We start from the raw sequence: 18,757 nt of genomic DNA on the forward strand, positions 1-18,757 counted from the left end.
TGTGTGTGTGTGTGTGTTTGTGTGTGTTTGTGCGCGTCCATTTCAGCCCATGAAGGCCTGATTCATGCAGTCTCCTCTGAACAGTTGATGTTGAGATGTGTCTTTTACTTGAACTCTGTGAACCATTTATTTGGGCTGCAATCTGAGGTGAAGTTTACTCTAATGAACTCATCCTCTGGAGCAGAAGTAACTCTGGGTCTTCCTTTCCTGTGGCGGTCCTCATGAGTGCCAGTTTCATCATAGCGCTTGATGGTTTATGCGACTGCACTTGAAGAAACTTTATTCTTGAAATTCTTGAAATTGTCAGCATTGACTGACCTTTATGTCTTAAAGTAATGATGGACTGTCATTTCTCTTTGCTTATTTGAGCTGTTCTTGCCATAATATGGACTTGATCTTTTTACCAAATAGGGTTATCTTCTGTATACCACCCATACCTTCTCACAGCACAACTAACTGGCTCAAATGCATTAAAAGGGAAAGGAATTCCACAAATGAACTTTTAACAAGGCCCATCTGTTAATTGAAATGCATTCCAGGTGACTACCTCATGAAGCTGGTTGAGAGAATGCCAAGAGTGTGCAAAGCTCTCATCAAGGCAAAGGGTGGCTACTTTTAAGAATTTCAAATATAAAATATATTTTGATTTGTTTAACACTTTTTTGGTTACTACATGATTCCATATGTGTTATTTCATAGTTGTAATGTCTTCACTATTAATCTACAATGTAGAAAATAATCAAAATAATGAAAAACCCTGGAATGAGTATGTGTGTCCAAACTTTTGACTGGTACTGTATGTGTGTGAGGTTCGCTGGCTGGTCATATAACCACATTTTAAACATATGACCACGTCAGCTGTAATGTAATAGACATGTAGCAGGGCTTCCAGCAAAATATGGATGACATAAAAGTTTAATACATACAGTTGAAGTCGGTAGTTTATATACACTTAGGTTGGAGTCATTAAAACTTGTTTTTCAACCACTCCACAAATTTCTTGTTAACAAACTATAGTTTTGCCAAGTCGGTTAGGACATCGACGTTGTGCATGACACAGGTCATTTTTCCAACACTTGTTTACAGACAAATTATTTCACTTATAATTCACTGAATCACAACTCCAGTGGGTCAGAAGTTTTCATACATGAAGTTGACTGTGCCTTTAAACAGCTTGGAAAATTCCAGAAAATGATGTCATGGCTTTAGAAGCTTCTGTTAGGCTAATGTGAGTCAATTGGAGGTGTACCTCCAAGGCCTACCTTCAAACTCAGTGCCTCTTTGCTTGACATCATGGGAAAATCAACAGAAATCAGCCAAGACCTCAGAAAAAAATTTGTAGACCTCCACAAGTCTGGTTCATCCTTGGGAGCAATTTCCAAACGCCTGAAGGTACCACCAAACAATAGTATGCAAGTATAAACACCATGGGACCACGCAGTCGTCATACCGCTCAGGAAGGAGATGCGTTCTGTCTCATGGAGATGAACGTACTTTGGTGAGAAAAGTGCAAATCAATCCCAGAACAACAGCAAAGGACCTTGTGAAGATGCTGGAGGAAACAGGTACAAAAGTATCTATATCCACAGTAAAACGAGTCCTATATCGACATAACCTGAAAGGCCGCTCAGCAAGGAAGAACTGCACATGGGGATAAAGATCGTACTTTTTGGAGAAAACAAAAATAGAACTGTTTGGCCATAATGATCATCATTATGTTTGGAGGAAAAGGGGGAGGCTTGCAAGCCGAAGAACACCATCCCAACCGTGAAGCACGGGGGTGGCAGCATCATGTTGTGGAGGTGCTTTGCTGCAGTAGGGACTGGTGCACTTCACAAAATAGATGGCATCATGAGGGAGGAAAATTATGTGGATATATTGAAGCAACATCTCAAGACATCAGTCAGGAAGTTAAAGCTTGGTCCCAAATGGGTCAAAATGACCCCAAGCATACTTCCAAAGTTGTGGCAAAATGGTTTAAGGACAACAAAGTCAAGGTATTGGAGTGGCCATAACAAAGCCCTGACCTCAATCCTAATAGGAAATTTGTGGGCAGAACTGAAAAAGCATGTGCGAGCAAGGAGGTCTACAAACCTGACTCAGTTACACCAGCTCTGTCAGGAGGAATGGGCCAAAATTCCCCCAACTTATTGTGGGAAGCTTGTGGAAGGCTACCAGAAACATTTGACCCAAGTTAAACAATTTAAAGGCTTTGCTACCAAATACTAATTGATTGTATGTAAACTTCTGACCCACTGGGAATGTGATGAAATAAATACAAGCTGAAATAAATCATTCTCTCAACTATTATTCTGACATTTCACATTCTTAAAATAAAGTGGTGATCCTAACTGACCTAAGACAGGGAATTTTTACAAGGATTAAATGTCAGGAATTGTGAAAAACTGAGTTTAAATGTAGTTGATTAAGGTGTATGTAAACCTCCGACTTTAACTGTACATACACCCACTGCAGGCGACAGGACCCACCCCCCAACATACATAACAAGCAGTCTGCTGCGCTCAACATATCTAGTGGATGCACAGCACAGAGCACAGCACTCCATAGAGTCCTTTACCACGGTATACAATCCCCCATAGCCCAGTGAGCCAGAAGACATCTCCCGTCGCTGTCATTGGCAGGATTCATTTTGTTGACGTTTACCTCTTTAAAAAAAAAAACGTAATCAGGGATACACACACCATAAATCAAGTGTGTATATGATTATGCTTGTATTATCCACTTAGTGCACACTAATGAGTATGCTGTGAGATACATCACACGCCGAGGACAGATATATTGCAAGTTACGGAATGAGTTCCTCTATGAAACATGTATTATAAGACACCCAATCCCTACGAGTCCAGCACGTGCATGCATACAAGCTTGTGTACTGAAAGACTTGGCTTTGCTGTTTATATATTTTTTTATGACACACTGCGAGCACACTGTTTTAAATGCATCAGACCTCATTTTAACATCTATTTATAACGTTCACATTATTTCTGGTTATTTCTCAATGTAATCGAATTTACCTCAATATTGGACCATAAACACTCTAAGAATATCCTTCTAACACAGATATACTCTCTAACATGCTCATAATATGAGCCATCTGTCTCCAGGCCTTTTTATAAGGCCATAAGCGTAATAGTTGCTATATTGTTGGATAATTAACGGATATATTCATTCACAAGACTTCAGAGACGTCCCTAAATGTTTGTATCCACTCTTCTCTACTTCTGTTTCCTTGAGCCTGTGCTGCACCAGAACTCCTTTCTGCATTCTACGAGCACTTTGCTAATTAAATGTATCGATACACATAAAATAGTAATATAAAGAAATGTGATCAATGTACAGCATACGGTAAGTGCAAAATGCTTTGATAATCTAAGTGCATTATTACTTAATCAATCATTTTTATTCAGAAAGTTTTGCCCCGGACTTCAGTTGAGTCTAAGGCATGGAGTTGCCTCAATGAGAGTAGTGACTTTGACTAGGAATAAGAACTGAAAATGTTCACAGAGCAGCCGTGAGGCCGTTTAGATCACATTAAACTCTGACTCAAAACTGATCTTAAACACCCTACATAAATACTAGTCTATCATGGCATGCTAAACACGGTAATTTCCACAATGATGTCCACTTGAACGCAGTTAGCCCACTCCCCCCTCATCTCCACTGTGTCCCCATTCAGACACAATTCATCACAACAAGTGTATGGAAAAGACCCCCCCCCCCCCACACACACACACACACACAAACACACACACACGTACACACCCACTCTGACACACAGCACTTTCTGGTTGCGAGGGGGAACACCTCAGCGCTATTTATAGCTTGTGTGGCAGTGTTTGATTGGCAGAGGGGTGGGGGGGGGGCTGGTTAGGACAGTGGCGCTGCAGCTGGGGACTTGACACGGCCTTGGCACCGTCCCTGGTAGCCATGCTCATGAGTGGGCACACAAGGCAGGTTGGCACACAACACTGGCAGACTAGACAGAGGGCACATGGGGCCCGCACTGACAATCACACAGGGGCAGGGGTCTAGCATTGAAACCTGCAGGGAGCAAGAAAGCATGCTAATGGGGATTGCGTTGCTAATATGTAAACGACTATAATTGGAATGGGAATCTAATGCAGTATAGCAGTGTTTCCTCATTTCTGTCCTTGAGTTTCTGTCTCTGGGTTTTCTGGTGTTTGTTGGGCGAGTCAACAATCCATTTCATTCAATTGAAAAGTAGATTGAATACTGGCATGCAGACCTAGGCTCCCTTGAGTGTTGTCAGAGATAAGCTCATTCATACGTGAGGTAATTCTAATAGCTAACAAGAAGGTCAATTGTACTAGGTTTCGGCATCAGGCAAACTGTAGTCAGAGGCAAGAGTAGGAGCAGAAGTAGCTAAGACTGAAATAGACAGATGACTGTGCTCAGGCACTGCAAGGAGGGGTAGATGGTGGGTGGTGAGTAGAGGGAGAATGAAAGCCATAGATCTGAGTGAGAGGGAGAGGAGAGGGGCGCCTGGCATGGAGAGTTGAGCAATGCTGCAGGCTGCCTGGACCATATGTCACTACTGGCCCAGCTGTGATGGGTAGGCCGGGTGGGGGATATGGGTGGTGTGTGTGTTGGTGTGTGAGCTGTGTGTCTGTGGGGGTGGGGGGGTAATGGAGCGGCAGGTGTGTAATCCATTACTTTGTAACGGAGTCGTGATCAAACAGCGGCTGAGTCCACTACACGCGCACACACAATCACACACCCAGACACATTCACGCACACACACACAGACTTACGCACGCACACAAACACACATCAGCCTCTGTGTCCCTGGAAGTATGACAAACAGTTAGGCTGGCCAACACCACTGTCTGTCCTCAAGTCTCTCAATAACGTCCTATCACTGACAGATGTTCCCTCCCCTCGCCTCAGGCATTGGACACAGCAACTGGCATATGATAAAATCAAAGAGCGTCTTGGAATCTTGGCGTCTTGGAATAAGAAAAGAGGGCATTTAGAGAGCATCCCTAAGTACTAAATCGGATCAAATTCCAATCCAAAGTTGATCTTCATTGTTTGTATGTAAAATTTGAGCATGCTGCAGAACACTGGTGGAAGAGCTGTCCCACTACTCCCCTATGTGGACATTTCCCACAATACCTGCATTCAGTTGGAATGTTAGATAAAAGGGGGTGCTCCTAATGTTTTGTACACTCAGTGTATAACCCCTAATTATGTAATAAGTGGTGACCTTTTGAAAATGGCTTATTTCAGTTGTGCATAATAGTTATTCAGATGCCAAAAGGCAGTAAAGCTCTTGTTAAATAACCTTAGGATTTGCCAATGTACAGTGCATTGAGCCTTCTTATTGGTCAAATGAAGGAGCTTCTTTCTCATGACTCCTTCCATCCATGTGTGCCTTATTATAACATAATTGTCACATCCCCCCTGTTTCCAAATGGGTTCCCAAGGGTCATGCATGTGTAAAAATGCTAACTACTCCTGAGTCATGCTTTATGCAATGTGACAACAGTAGCTACAGGAAAAGCCACCATGGCGCTGCATTGTTGGCTCAGTCGCTAATGAATTTAATTTACAGTATCAACACTGCCAAAGCCATTGCAAACATATGGGCAGGGAATGCAACACAATGGCCATGCATGGATACTGAGACAAATCCTGTTCTAATTCCCTTTATTTTGAATTAGCCTAGCAGGCTAATGTGATTCAGTAGTAGTGAGAGAGGATACTAACATGTTAGTGCTAGCGCTGTGCTAGCAGGAAATAGTGCCCTCTGATTGCTTGCATAACACTGGGGCACAGTGGGAGGGAGAGCGATGACTGGAGGACAGGGCACTGGTGTGTGGCGTCTGGTGCACACAGTGCGGGGCTCTGTCACTTCATATCAGTGGCAGCCATCACTGTCGGTCCTCTCGCTCCCACCACGGGCACAGAGGGCTAACAGCAGCCCACTGGGAAGTGGTCAGTGCTCTTCTACTGTCAATGGCAGTGCAGCATAGAGTTTTTTTGTTAGGGAGTGAAGTTAAGTTGGATTGTGTCGTGTTCACTTTTTTCGATTGACTTCTGAGGTGGAGAGTATGCAAGTAGGGGAAGCTACACAAACAATATAGGGTTGAACAGAAGGTATAGTGACTTCTGTACTTGGACGAAAGGGTACACTCTTAATCTATTAGGTTAATTCGGACTATGCATAAGTCAAGCGTTCAACATCACCCATTTCAGCACTTGTAGTGTTTACTGAGGTGAATAAAGCATATTTGAAATAGGGGAGCACAGAATAGCACAATGGTGACGTGACAGATATTTTCACATGTTCTTCCAGAGCACTGTTATTTCCTCAAGCAGCCCCTTAGTTGAGACTGAAGAGGCCGCAATGAAGAGAGAATGGTATTTTGATGGATGTCATTCACAAAACAAAACAGAGTGGCATCTCAATGGAGCTGCTTGGGGAAGAAAGGAGAGAGCAGGTCTGTGGGATAGCCAAACACTACTGTCAGTCACACCAGGGAGAGAGGGAGGGAGGGAGCAGGGGGAGGAGAGGTAGCCTGAGAAATAGAATGTGTGAGAGAGCGAGAGAGAGAGAGAGAGAGAGAGAGAGAGAGAGGTACCCCTCTGTTCCACCTTATCTCCTCTTTGGCAACATATGATTGCTTTTTGTCATGCCACTAAAAGCATTTGAATCGAACAGAAATTAATCAAGAGGGGTGTGTGTGTATGACAGAGAGAGTGAGAGGTTGAGCGAGACATATAGACAGAGAGAGACAGAGCGAGACAGAGAGACAGAGAGACAGAGAGAGAGAAAGAGAGAACGAGAGAGAGAGATGGAGAGGCCCACTCGCGCCGCATGAGGTGAGTGACAGGCATGAATATTTAATCGCCTCTCATCCTCTCTCCAAGGTGGTGGCTATTGGCCCGTCAGGTCTGCCTCAAATCCATTCATAGCTTCTGCCTCATTGGCACAATTAGACAGGGATAAGCCTTTGATTAATTGACTTGGGCCTTCTTCTTATCGCTCCATAGCTGAAAAGGCCCTTATCTGGATCATAAGGTTCTTTATACTCCTTGTGAGTGACGAGAATGAAAGATATTGGCAGCTAGCCACCCTGCAAGTACCGCTACAGTACTCTATTACATCATTACATAGTCATTAATAGACTCATACTCTCAATCAAATGTACTATGAACACTGTTATTGTAGTGGAGTAGACGTTAAGTGTGTAAGTATTTTAATTGTGTTTTCGGATTCGTTTATTGGATATAAATCTGTAAATCTGTCTACAAGGTCTACATTTAAAGAGAATCCTTTCCAAAGGCGATACAGGTACAAAAGTGAAGGAATAGTACCCCCTTCTGGTCTTAGCTAGCAGGCTGAAATTCTACTTAGTATGATATAGCAAGTAATCTAAGGCATGCTATCTAAGGGCAAGTAATTTAAGGGGGGGGGATTAGTAATAAACAGTCAGATTGAAAGAGTCCCGTATTCCTAAAGTGTCTCAGAGTAGGAGTGCTGATCTAGAATCAGGTCCCACCTGGTCATGTAATCGTGTCATGTCTGTTATGATCTGAAAGGTATATTGATCCTAGATCAGCACTCAGATGGGAAAGGGGATACCAAGTCAGTTGCACAACTGAATGCATTCAACCAAAATGTGTCTACCGCAATTAACCCAACCCCTCTGAATCAGAAAGGTGCAGGGGGCTGCCTTAATCAACGTCATCAGCACCCAGGGAGCAGTTGTGGTTGGGGGTTAACTGCCTTGCTCAAAGACAGAGCAGATTATTTTTTCCACTTTGTTGGCTCTGGGATTCAAACCAGCAACCTTTCGGTTCCTGGCCCCAACGCTCTTAACTGCTAGGCTATGGGCACTGGTCTAACAGGCCCATCTTAGCCAGACGTGACCTACTTGCATAGAGGCGTACTGGTGTGAAAGTTGTTTGCCACAAAATCTTAAGCTAACAATAGGTGCAGGACTGAAACTCCCATAAGCAAGCCTTAGGCGACAGTGGCCCAGGACACCTGCCTTGAGTGTTTAATAGGAACACTGGCCTCCTTCAGGTCCAACATGTACATGAGATACTGTGTTATAACTAGGACCCCGGCCCAGAGCTTTTCCTAGTCATGTCATGTGGTCAGGAAAACATCCAGGAATTAAATCAGTGACAATGTTTATTGGCAATGTAATGTACTCAGAATACCATGTATGTCACGCCCTGACCTTAAAGAGCCTTTTTATGTCTCTATTTGGTTTGGTCAGGGTGTGATTTGGGTGGGTATTCTATGTTCTGTTTTCTATGGTTTTGTATTTCTATGTTTTGGCCGGTTATGGTTCTCAATCAGGGACAGCTGTCTATCGTTGTCTCTGATTGGGAATCATACTTACGCAGCCTTTTTCCCTTTTGTCATTGTGGGAAGTTGTCTATGTTAAGGGGCACTATAGCCCTTGTAAGCTTCACGGGCGTTTTTGTTATTTCTTGTTTTGTTGGCGACATTTGACTAAATAAAAGAAAATGTACGCTCACCACGCTGCACCTTGGTCTTTCTTGAACGACGGCCGTGACAATGTAATGTCAGGTCATGTCAAATACAGTTAGTTACATGCCTAAAGGGTCAATTGTGGTGATATCCTTTTTTAGATATGTATTGTTTTATTAAACCTTGTGGCTTTAGAAACTGTCATGACAGTGTTGCAGACACTCATGTCAGTTCAAATAAACCAGTCTAATACAGCAAAGTGAGCGATGGAATAGATAGAAATATAATTCCTAGAAAAGTAATCCCCTTTCAAGTCAATGGGTGGGTGATGGGTGGGATTGTATTTCTATAGTGTGTGCAGCAGTAGGTAAGTACCTCCTCCTGGTCCAACATGTAGAGCTGATTTCCGGAGATCACACAGAGACGGGGATTCCAGTCGGGGCGGTCGTAGGAGGGAGCGGCAAAGGAAGGGGCATGGGGGCGATAGGAGGGGGGGACGGCACACCTCGCATCTGGGGAGGAGAGAGAACAAGGGGAGAGGGAAGGAGAGAGGGGAGATGTGTCAGTTAGGGTGACTGGATGGTGGAGGACATGCCAGAACATGCCCGTCGACAGATGGTTGTTTATGTTTGCAAGCTGGTACATCTGCATCAGTTGAATCCAAAACACTGAAAATGCAATGTGACTTCTTCACATTTGTCCACATTTCACACATAACAACAATGCTCAATGAAAGAAGTGGACAGATTAATCTAGGACTGGTCGATTATGCAGTAAATAACTATATAATAATATAATAAACAAATCAATGCACTGATTCAGAGAAAATAAAACACACTTTTTACAGAGTTTATTTATTATGATTTGTAGCCATAGCCCAAAATATGGATAAAAGGGTCTGCAAAATCAGGGGTTCCCAAAATGGCGTCCGCAGAAGAGGTACTGCAGAGGGTCCGTGGCCAGATCTCTAAATATGTATAAAATAAATAATTTTAAAAAATACAGGGTACGTGCAATGCCGTCGGGGGTATGCCAAATAAAAACGTGATTCGCATTAAAAAAATATATATATATATATTTTTTTTTCTTCACATTTTCAAGCAGTCCATTTGTATTTTCTAATGGGGCTATACTTTTAGGTGAGGTTTTATTCTAGCCTGCGTAACCTTGTTTCACTGCCAAAAATAAAATGAAACCAAGCGAAGCGAAATAACAACACAATGTCAAATACAGCTAGCCTAGTCAAATAATTAACATCCAATCACATTAACCGTTACTCTGTCGCTGAAACTCCACTAACTGTCCGTATGTAGCCAAACGTAGCTGCTGCTCATTCCGTTTGCTCGAAAATTGATAAATGGTTCAAAAAAAGTAAGGCCCGCATCCATAGAGACACAAACCAGCTCTACTGGTAGTACTGCTACTACCAGCAGTACTACACCTGCACCTGTCGACAACACAAGTTGTTCTGCTTCCATAGAGACACACCCCAGCTCTACTGGCAGTACTGCTACTACCAGCAGTACTACACCTGCACCTGTCGACAACACAAGTTGTTCTGCTTCCATAGAGACACACCCCAGCTCTACTGGCAGTACTGCTACTACCAGCAGTACTACACCTGCACCTGTCGACAACACAAGTTGTTCTGCTTCCATAGAGACACACCCCAGCTCTACTGGTAGTACTGCTACTACCAGCAGTACTACACCTGCACCTGTCGACAACACAAGTTGTTCTGCTTCCATAGAGACACACCCCAGCTCTACTGGTAGTACTGCTACTACCAGCAGTACTACACCTGCACCTGTCGACGACACAAGTTGTTCTGCTTCCAAGAGCACATCCAATGCTAGCATCAGTAATTCTATATTTGTTATTAGCCCAGCTAGCATGGACACTGACAGTTGTGAATCTGATGCAGTCAAAGAGTTACTGCCCCCTTACCCGGGAAAGCACCGAACAACAGATAGGGACGTTGGACCATCGAAGAGGCGCAAATATGATGAGAACTACATTGATTTTGGGTTCACTGATATTGGGAATAGGTAGTTTCCTAAGCTACAGTGTGTTAATTGTGCAAAAGTACTATCTCACAACTCGATGACTCCTTCACTCTGGCGCAGACATTTAGAAACAAAACATGCCAATTTGAAAAATAAGCCAAAGGAGTTTTTTGAGCGAGAATTAAGACTTTCGAGTTGTAATACATGTACAGTATAAAAGCAACAGATACCATTACTCTCCTGCAACCCGCCTCACCCAATGTAGCTACTTTTTCCTAAAGTATTTATATTTACTTCGGAACCGGAACCCCTCAACTGAAGCTAGCCAGCTAACCACCAGCTATGCTAGCGGTCTTCAGCTAACCGGTCATCAGCTAACCTTTAGCTCGGAAAGCTCTCGCCAGTTCGAACAACGCAACGCTAACCAGAGCATAACGGACCTATTTATTTTTTTATCCCCGGATTCCCACCGCAAACGGAACATTTTTTTTCAGCTGGATCTTCACAACTAGCTATCGAGCTAAACCGCAACCCTGGTTGATTACTCCTGGCTAGCGTTTCCACCCACGTAGCTTGAAGCTAGCCCGGCCAGAGCCCCTGTGCTGCCACCGTAGCATACTCCTGGGCTACAATACCCGGACCCACGACCGGTCTATCGATGTCACCGCATGAAGAGGAATAAACAGACTCACCCCATCGCGACGTCCCCCAAAGGCTAACTCTCTAGCCCTCGCTATCTCCTTGCCTGCTAATTCGGCCTGCTAACTACTAGCTTGTTTAGCCCAGGTCCGCTAACTACTACCTTGTTTACCCCGGCCTGCTAACTCTTAGCTTGTTAGCACAGGCCTGCTAACCGTCTGCATCGCCGCGTCCCAAACACTCAGTGGCCCATATGTACTTTCTATCTCTTTGTTTATACCTTCCGGAAACCTGCCTCACCCAATGTGATACGGAATCGCTATTATTTTTAATTTTTAGAACACACTCAAGAACCTCCAGAAGCTAACCAGCTAACTAGCTACAAGCTATTTAGTCATTGTTAGTTTTTTAACCTGGATAACACTCGCCAGTCCAGCTCCCCTGCCCCATCCACCGCTGCCCCCTGGACACTGATCACTTGGCTACATAGCTGATGCACGCTGGACTGTCCATTAATCACGGTACTCCATTCTGCTTGTTTGTTTTATCTGTCGGCCCCGTTGCCTAGTCAACGCCATTTTACCTGCTGTTGTTGTGCTAGCTGATTAGCTGTTGTCTCACCTACTGTTTTAGCTAGCTTTCCCAATTCAACACCTGTGATTACTGTATGCCTCGCTGTATGTCTCTCTCAAATGTCAATATGCCTTGTATACTGTTGCTCAGGTTAGTTATTATTGTTTTAGTTCACAATGGAGCCCCTAGTCCCACTCCTCATACCCCTGATACCTCCTTTGTCCCACCTCCCACATATGCGGTGACCTCACCCATTACAACCAGCATGTCCAGAGATACAACCTCTCTCATCATCACCCAGTGCCTGGGCTTACCTCCGCTGTACCCGCACCCCACCATACCCCTGTCTGCGCATTATGCCCTGAATATATTCTACCATGCCCAGAAACCTGCTCCTCTTATTCTCTGTCCCCAACGCTCTAGGCGAGCAGTTTTGATAGCCTTTAGCCGCACCCTCATACTACTCCTTCTCTGTTCCGCGGGTGATGTGGAGGTAAACCCAGGCCCTGCATGTCCCCAGGCACCCTCATTTGTTGACTTCTGTGATCGAAAAAGCCTTGGTTTCATGCATGTCAACATCAGAAGCCTCCTCCCTAAGTTTGTTTTACTCACTGCTTTAGCACACTCTGCTAACCCTGATGTCCTTGCCGTGTCTGAATCCTGGCTCAGGAAGGACACCAAAAACTGCCAAAGGGGGAGGAGTTGCAGTCTACTGCAGAGATAGCCTGCAAAGTAATGTCATACTTTCCAGGTCCATACCCAAACAGTTCGAACTACTAATTCTGAAAATGACTCTCCAGAAATAAGTCTCTCACTGTTGCCGCCTGCTACCGACCCCCCTCAGCTCCCAGCTGTGCCCTGGACACCATTTGTGAATTGATTGCCCCCCATCTAGCTTCAGAGTTTGTTCTGTTAGGTGACCTAAACTGGGATATGCTTAACACCCCGACAGCCCTACAATCTAAGCTAGATGCCCTCAATCTCACACAAATCATCAAGGAACCCACCAGGTACAACCCTAACTCTGTAAGCAAGGGCACCCTCATAGACGTCATCCTGACCAATTGGCCCTCTAAATACACCTCCGCTGTCTTCAACCAGGATCTCAGCGATCACTGCCTCATTGCCTGTATCCGCTACGGTGCCGCAGTCAAACGACCACCCCTCATCACTGTCAAACGCTCCCTAAAACACTTCTGTGAGCAGGCCTTTCTAATCGACCTGGCCCGGGTATCCTGGAAGGACATTGACCTCATCCCGTCAGTTGAGGATGACGGGTCATTCTTTAAGAGTATCTTCCTCACCATTTTAGATAAGCATGCTCCGTTCAAAAAATGCAGAACTAAGAACAGATACAGCCCTTGGTTCACTCCAGACCTGACTGCCCTCGACCAGCACAAAAACATCCTGTGGCGGACTGCAATAGCATCGAATAGTCCCCGCGATATGCAACTGTTCAGGGAAGTCAGGAACCAATACACGCAGTCAGTCAGGAAAGCTAAGGCCAGCTTCTTCAGGCAGAAGTTTGCATCCTGTAGCTCCAACTCCAAAAAGTTCTGGGACACTGTGAAGTCCATGGAGAACAAGAGCACCTCCTCCCAGCTGCCCACTGCACTGAGGCTAGGGAACACGGTCACCACCGATAAATCCATGATTATCGAAAACTTCAACAAGCATTTCTCAACGGCTGGCCATGCCTTCCGCCTGGCTACTCCTACCTCTGCCAACAGCTCCGCAGCTCCTCGCCCAAGCCTCTCCAGGTTCTCCTTTACCCAAATCCAGATAGCAGATGTTCTGAAAGAGCTCCAAAACCTGGACCCGTATAAATCAGCTGGGCTTGACAATCTGGACCCTCTATGTCTGAAACTATCCGCCGCCATTGTCGCAACCCCTATTACCAGCCTGTTCAACCTCTCTTTCATATCGTCTGAGATCCCCAAGGATTGGAAAGCTGCCGCAGTCATCCCCCTCTTCAAAGGGGGAGACACCCTGGACCCAAACTGTTACAGACCTATATCCATTCTGCCCTGCCTATCTAAGGTCTTCGAAAGCCAAGTCAACAAACAGGTCACTGACCATCTCGAATCCCACCGTACCTTCTCCGCTATGCAATCTGGTTTCCGAGCCGGTCACGGGTGCACCTCAGCCACACTCAAGGTACTAAACGATATCATAAGCACCATCGATAAAAGACAGTACTGTGCAGCCGTCTTCATCGACCTTGCCAAGGCTTTCGACTCTGTCAATCACCATATTCTTATCGGCAGACTCAGTAGCCTCGGTTTTTCGGATGACTGCCTTGCCTGATTCACCAATTACTTTGCAGACAGAGTTCAGTGTGTCAAATCGGAGGGCATGCTGTCCGGTCCTCTGGCAGTCTCTATGGGGGTGCCACAGGGTTCAATTCTCGGGCCGACTCTTTTCTCTGTATATATCAATGATGTTGCTCTTGCTGCGGGCGATTCCCTGATCCACCTCTACGCAGACGACACCATTCTATATACTTTCGGCCCGTCATTGGACACTGTGCTATCTAACCTCCAAACGAGCTTCAATGCCATACAACACTCCTTCCGTGGCCTCCAACTGCTCTTAAACGCTAGTAAAACCAAATGCATGCTTTTCAACCGATCGCTGCCTGCACCCGCATGCCCGACTAGCATCACCACCCTGGATGGCTCCGACCTTGAATATGTGGACACCTATAAGTACCTAGGTGTCTGGCTAGACTGCAAACTCTCCTTCCAGACTCATATCAAACAACTCCAATCGAAAATCAAATCAAGAGTCGGCTTTCTATTCCGCAACAAAGCCTCCTTCACTCACGCTGCCAAGCTTACCCTAGTAAAACTGACTATCCTACCGATCCTCGACTTCGGCGATGTCATCTACAAAATTGCTTCCAACACTCTACTCAGCAAACTGGATGCAGTTTATCACAGTGCCATCCGTTTTGTCACTAAAGCACCTTATACTACCCACCACTGCGACTTGTATGCTCTAGTCGGCTGGCCCTCGCTACATATTCGTCGCCAGACCCACTGGCTCCAGGTCATCTACAAGGCCATGCTAGGTAAAGCTCTGCCCTATCTCAGTTCACTGGTCACGATGGCAACACCCATCCGTAGCACGCGCTCCAGCAGGTGTATCTCACTGATCATCCCGAAAGCCAACACCTCATTCGGCCGCCTTTCGTTCCAGTACTCTGCTGCCTGTGACTGGAACGAATTGCAAAAATCGCTGAAGTTGGAGACTTTTATCTCCCTCACCAACTTCAAACATCAGCTATCTGAGCAGCTAACCGATCGCTGCAGCTGTACATAGTCTATTGGTAAATAGCCCACCCATTTTCACCTACCTCATCCCCACAGTTTTTATTTATTTACTTTTCTGCTCTTTTGCACACCAATATCTCTACCTGTACATGATCATCTGATCATTTATCACTCCAGTGTTAATCTGCAATATTGTAATTATTCGCCTACCTCCTCATGCCTTTTGCACACATTGTATATAGACTCCCCTTTTTTTCTACTGTGTTATTGACTTGTTAATTGTTTACTCCATGTGTAACTCTGTGTTGTCTGTTCACACTGCTATGCTTTATCTTGGCCAGGTCGCAGTTGCAAATGAGAACTTGTTCTCAACTAGCCTACCTGGTTAAATAAAGCTACCGACAGGCAAGCCCCATACTATTATGGAGGACTTTAATTCTTCCTGCTGCAATGGATATAGCTTGGACAATGCTGAGGGAAAAGCCCAAAAAAGCTATTCAGACAATGCCTTCATCAAACAACACTGTTTCACGACGCATCAGTGAAATGGCAGGATATGTTTTGAAACAATTACTGCTTCGCATACAACCAGTGAATTCTATGCGTTACAGCTGAATGAGTCAACAGACGTGCCGGGCCTGGCACAGCTCCTGGTATATGTCCGTTACGTTTAGGTGGGGTCCACTGGAAACCAGGACAACAGGAGAGGATTTTTTTTAAGTACTGGAAAGCTTTGTGACATCAAGTGGACTTTGGTGGTCAAGATGTGTTGGTATCTGTACTGATGGCGCAAAAGCCATGACAGGGAGACATAGTAGAGTGGTAACGCGCATGCAAGCAGTTGCTCTCAATGCCACTTGGGTACACTGCAGCATCCACCGAGAGGCTCTTGCTGCCAAGGGAATGCCTGACAGCTTGAAAGACGTTTTGGACACTACAGTGAAAATGGTTAACTTTGTTACTTTGTTAACGCAAGGACCCTGAACTCTCGTGTATTTTCTGCACTATACAATGATATGGGCAGTGACCATGTAATGCTTTTACAACACACAGAAGTGCGCTGGTTATCAAGGGGCAAAGTATTGACACTTTTTTTTAAATTGAGAGATGAGCTTAAAGTTTTCTTTACTGACCATAATTTTCACTTGTCTGACCGCTTGCATGATGACGAGTTTCTCACACGACTGGCTTATCTGGGTGATGTTTTTACTCACCTGAATGATCTGAATCTAGGATTACAGGAACTCTTCGCAACTATGTTCAGTGTGTGGTACAAAATTGAGGCTAGCATAAAGAATTTGGAGCTCTTTTCACCATTGTATGATTTTTTGTGTGCAAATTAACACAAGCTTACGGACAATGTCAAATGTGATATAGCGAAGCACCTGAGTGAGTTGGGTGCGCAATTACGCAGGTACTTTCCCGAAAAACGGATGACACAAACAACTGGATTCGTTATCCCTTTCATCCCCTGCCTCCAGTCCACTTACCGATATCTGAACAAGACAGGCTCATCGAAATGAGTGATTTCTGGATTGGGCTGCGCTCAGAGTATCCTGTTTTGGCAAATCGCACTGTTAAGACACTGATGCCCTTTGCAACCATGTACCTATGTGAGAGTGGATTCTCGCCCCTCCTTAGCAAGAAAACTAAATACAGGCACAGACTATGTGTGGAAAATTATTTAAGACGGAGATGCTCTCCAATACAACCCAACATTGCAGAGTTATGTGCATCCTTTCAAGCACACTCTTCTCATTAACCTGTGGTGAGTTATTCACAATTTCTGTTGAACAAATAAAGAGCAAAATGATTGATTATTATAATCAAATATTATTATTTGTGCCCTGGCCCTATAAGAGCTCTTTGTCACTTCCCACGGGCCAGGTTGTGACAAAAACTCACACTCACTTTTATGTTTAATAAATGTATAGTGCGTGTGTGGCAGGCTTAAAATTATGGCAAAAAATAACATTTGAGAGTATGCTGATCCTGGTGCTAGAGGGGGTACGCAGCTGGAGGTTGAATGTTTGAAGGGGTACGGGACCATAAAAAGTTTGGGAACCACTGGTTTAGAGGATCTAACACAAAGCAATGTCATTATTATTCATCTGCAATGTAGGTTCTTATTAACCATAGGCAGCAAGGCCTGGGTAGCTCACAGGGATATCTACAAATTATACATTTTTCAGCTCAATGTTTCTTTGTTTTGAACATAAATGCACTTTAATTTCATCTTTAAAACTGCAAAGTTTTCTTTCTTGCTGACCATAGTAAGCTGTTTATTCTCTGTGTTGGTTGTGGCGTGATAGTGACTTGGGTGGGTCATCTAGGTGATATTGTATTTCTATGATGGCCTGATATGGTTCCCAATCAGAGGCAGCTGTTTATTGTTGTCTCTGATTGGGGATCATATTTAGGTAGCCATTTCCTCAGTTGTGTTTGTGGGATCTTGTGCACACCAGTAGCTTCACGTTTCGTTTGTGCTTTATTGTTTTTGTTTGATGAGTTTCGGTTTATTAAAAATATGTGGAACCCTACGCACGCTGCGCCTTGGTCTACAAATTACGAAGAACGTGACAGAAGATCCCATCAAAAACGCGCCTTCACAGCCCAGTGCGTCCTGTGCCAGCTTCCCCCACTTGCCGGGCTGGAGTGAGCATCCAGCCAGGAAGGGTCGTGCCAGCTCTGCGCTGTAGACCTCCAGTGCACCTCCACAGTCCAGTGCTTCTGGCGATGTTCCACAGTCCGGAATCTCCAACGACTGTCCACAGTCCGGAACCTCCAACGAAGGTCTAAGGTCCGGAACCCCCTGAGACGGTCTACGGTCCGGAACCCCCTGAGACGGTCTGCGGTCCGGAACCCCCTGAGACGGTCTGCGGTCCGGAACCTCCTGAGACGGTCTGCGGTCCGGAACCTCCTAAGACGGTCTGCGGTCCAGAGCCTCCTAAGACGGTCTGCGGTCCGGAACCTCCGGTGACGGTCTGCGGTCCGTAGTCTCCGGTGACGGTCTGCGGTCCGGAGTCTCCGGTGACGGTCTGCGGTCCGGAGCCTCCGGTGACGGTCTGCGGTCCGGAGCCTCCGGTGACGGTCTGCGGTCCGGAGCCTCCGGTGACGGTCTGCGGTCCGGAACCTCCTAAGACGGTCTGTAGTCCGGAGCCTCCGGTGACGGTCTGCAGTCCGGAGCCTCCGGTGACGGTCTGCGGTCCGGAGCCTCCGGCGATGATCCGCGGCCTGGTGCCTCCAGCGACGACCCACGGTCTGGAGCTTCCGGTGATGATCCCCACACCAGTAGCTTCACGTTTTGTTTATGCTTTATTGTTTTTGTTTGAGTTTCGGTTTATTAAAAATATGTGGAACTCTACACACGCTGCACCTCGGTCTACTCATTACGACGAACGTGACACTGCCTATGTTTTTTTATTTTTTATTGCATGAAATTAGCTTGAAAATGAAAAATATATATCTCCGATGCCAATAGGCAGGCTTTTTAACTGTTCTTTCCCTGGGACCGAGACATGGTTCGCCCAGCAATGCACTGCAGATGTCACAGTAAAACATCTCTTTGTATGACATTTTCATCTCACTGTGAGTTGTGTTATGGTTGTGAGGGGGTCCTTGATGAAGTTGCTCTCACAAAAGGAGTCCCCGGACCCAGAAAGTTCTGTGTGTTAAATGACTATATGTTCATACTACATCGCTAATGCATCGACATGCCTTTGCTCGTCCCCAGGTTCCCCCTCTGACCAGACGGCCGTAACAGACAGGCAGCT

At 45.3% G+C, this 18,757-nt stretch overlaps 1 protein-coding gene across 1 annotated transcript in view; it reads right to left on the bottom strand.

Annotated features, from left to right (window-relative positions):
* The window catches only part of LOC115141108 (ras/Rap GTPase-activating protein SynGAP-like), a 122,135-nt gene that overhangs the window by 81,059 nt on the left and 22,319 nt on the right, over window positions 1-18,757 (bottom strand). The window contains exons 3-5 of the mRNA XM_065027201.1: window positions 17,831-18,251; window positions 17,589-17,748; window positions 8,867-9,003 (exon numbers count right to left, since the gene is read on the bottom strand). Coding sequence (XP_064883273.1) covers window positions 8,867-9,003; window positions 17,589-17,748; window positions 17,831-18,251 — 718 coding nt within the window. The remainder of the gene's footprint in view (window positions 1-8,866; window positions 9,004-17,588; window positions 17,749-17,830; window positions 18,252-18,757) is intronic.

The sequence above is a fragment of the Oncorhynchus nerka genome, linkage group LG14 (assembly GCF_034236695.1).
Source record: "Oncorhynchus nerka isolate Pitt River linkage group LG14, Oner_Uvic_2.0, whole genome shotgun sequence".
NCBI lineage: Eukaryota > Metazoa > Chordata > Actinopteri > Salmoniformes > Salmonidae > Oncorhynchus > Oncorhynchus nerka.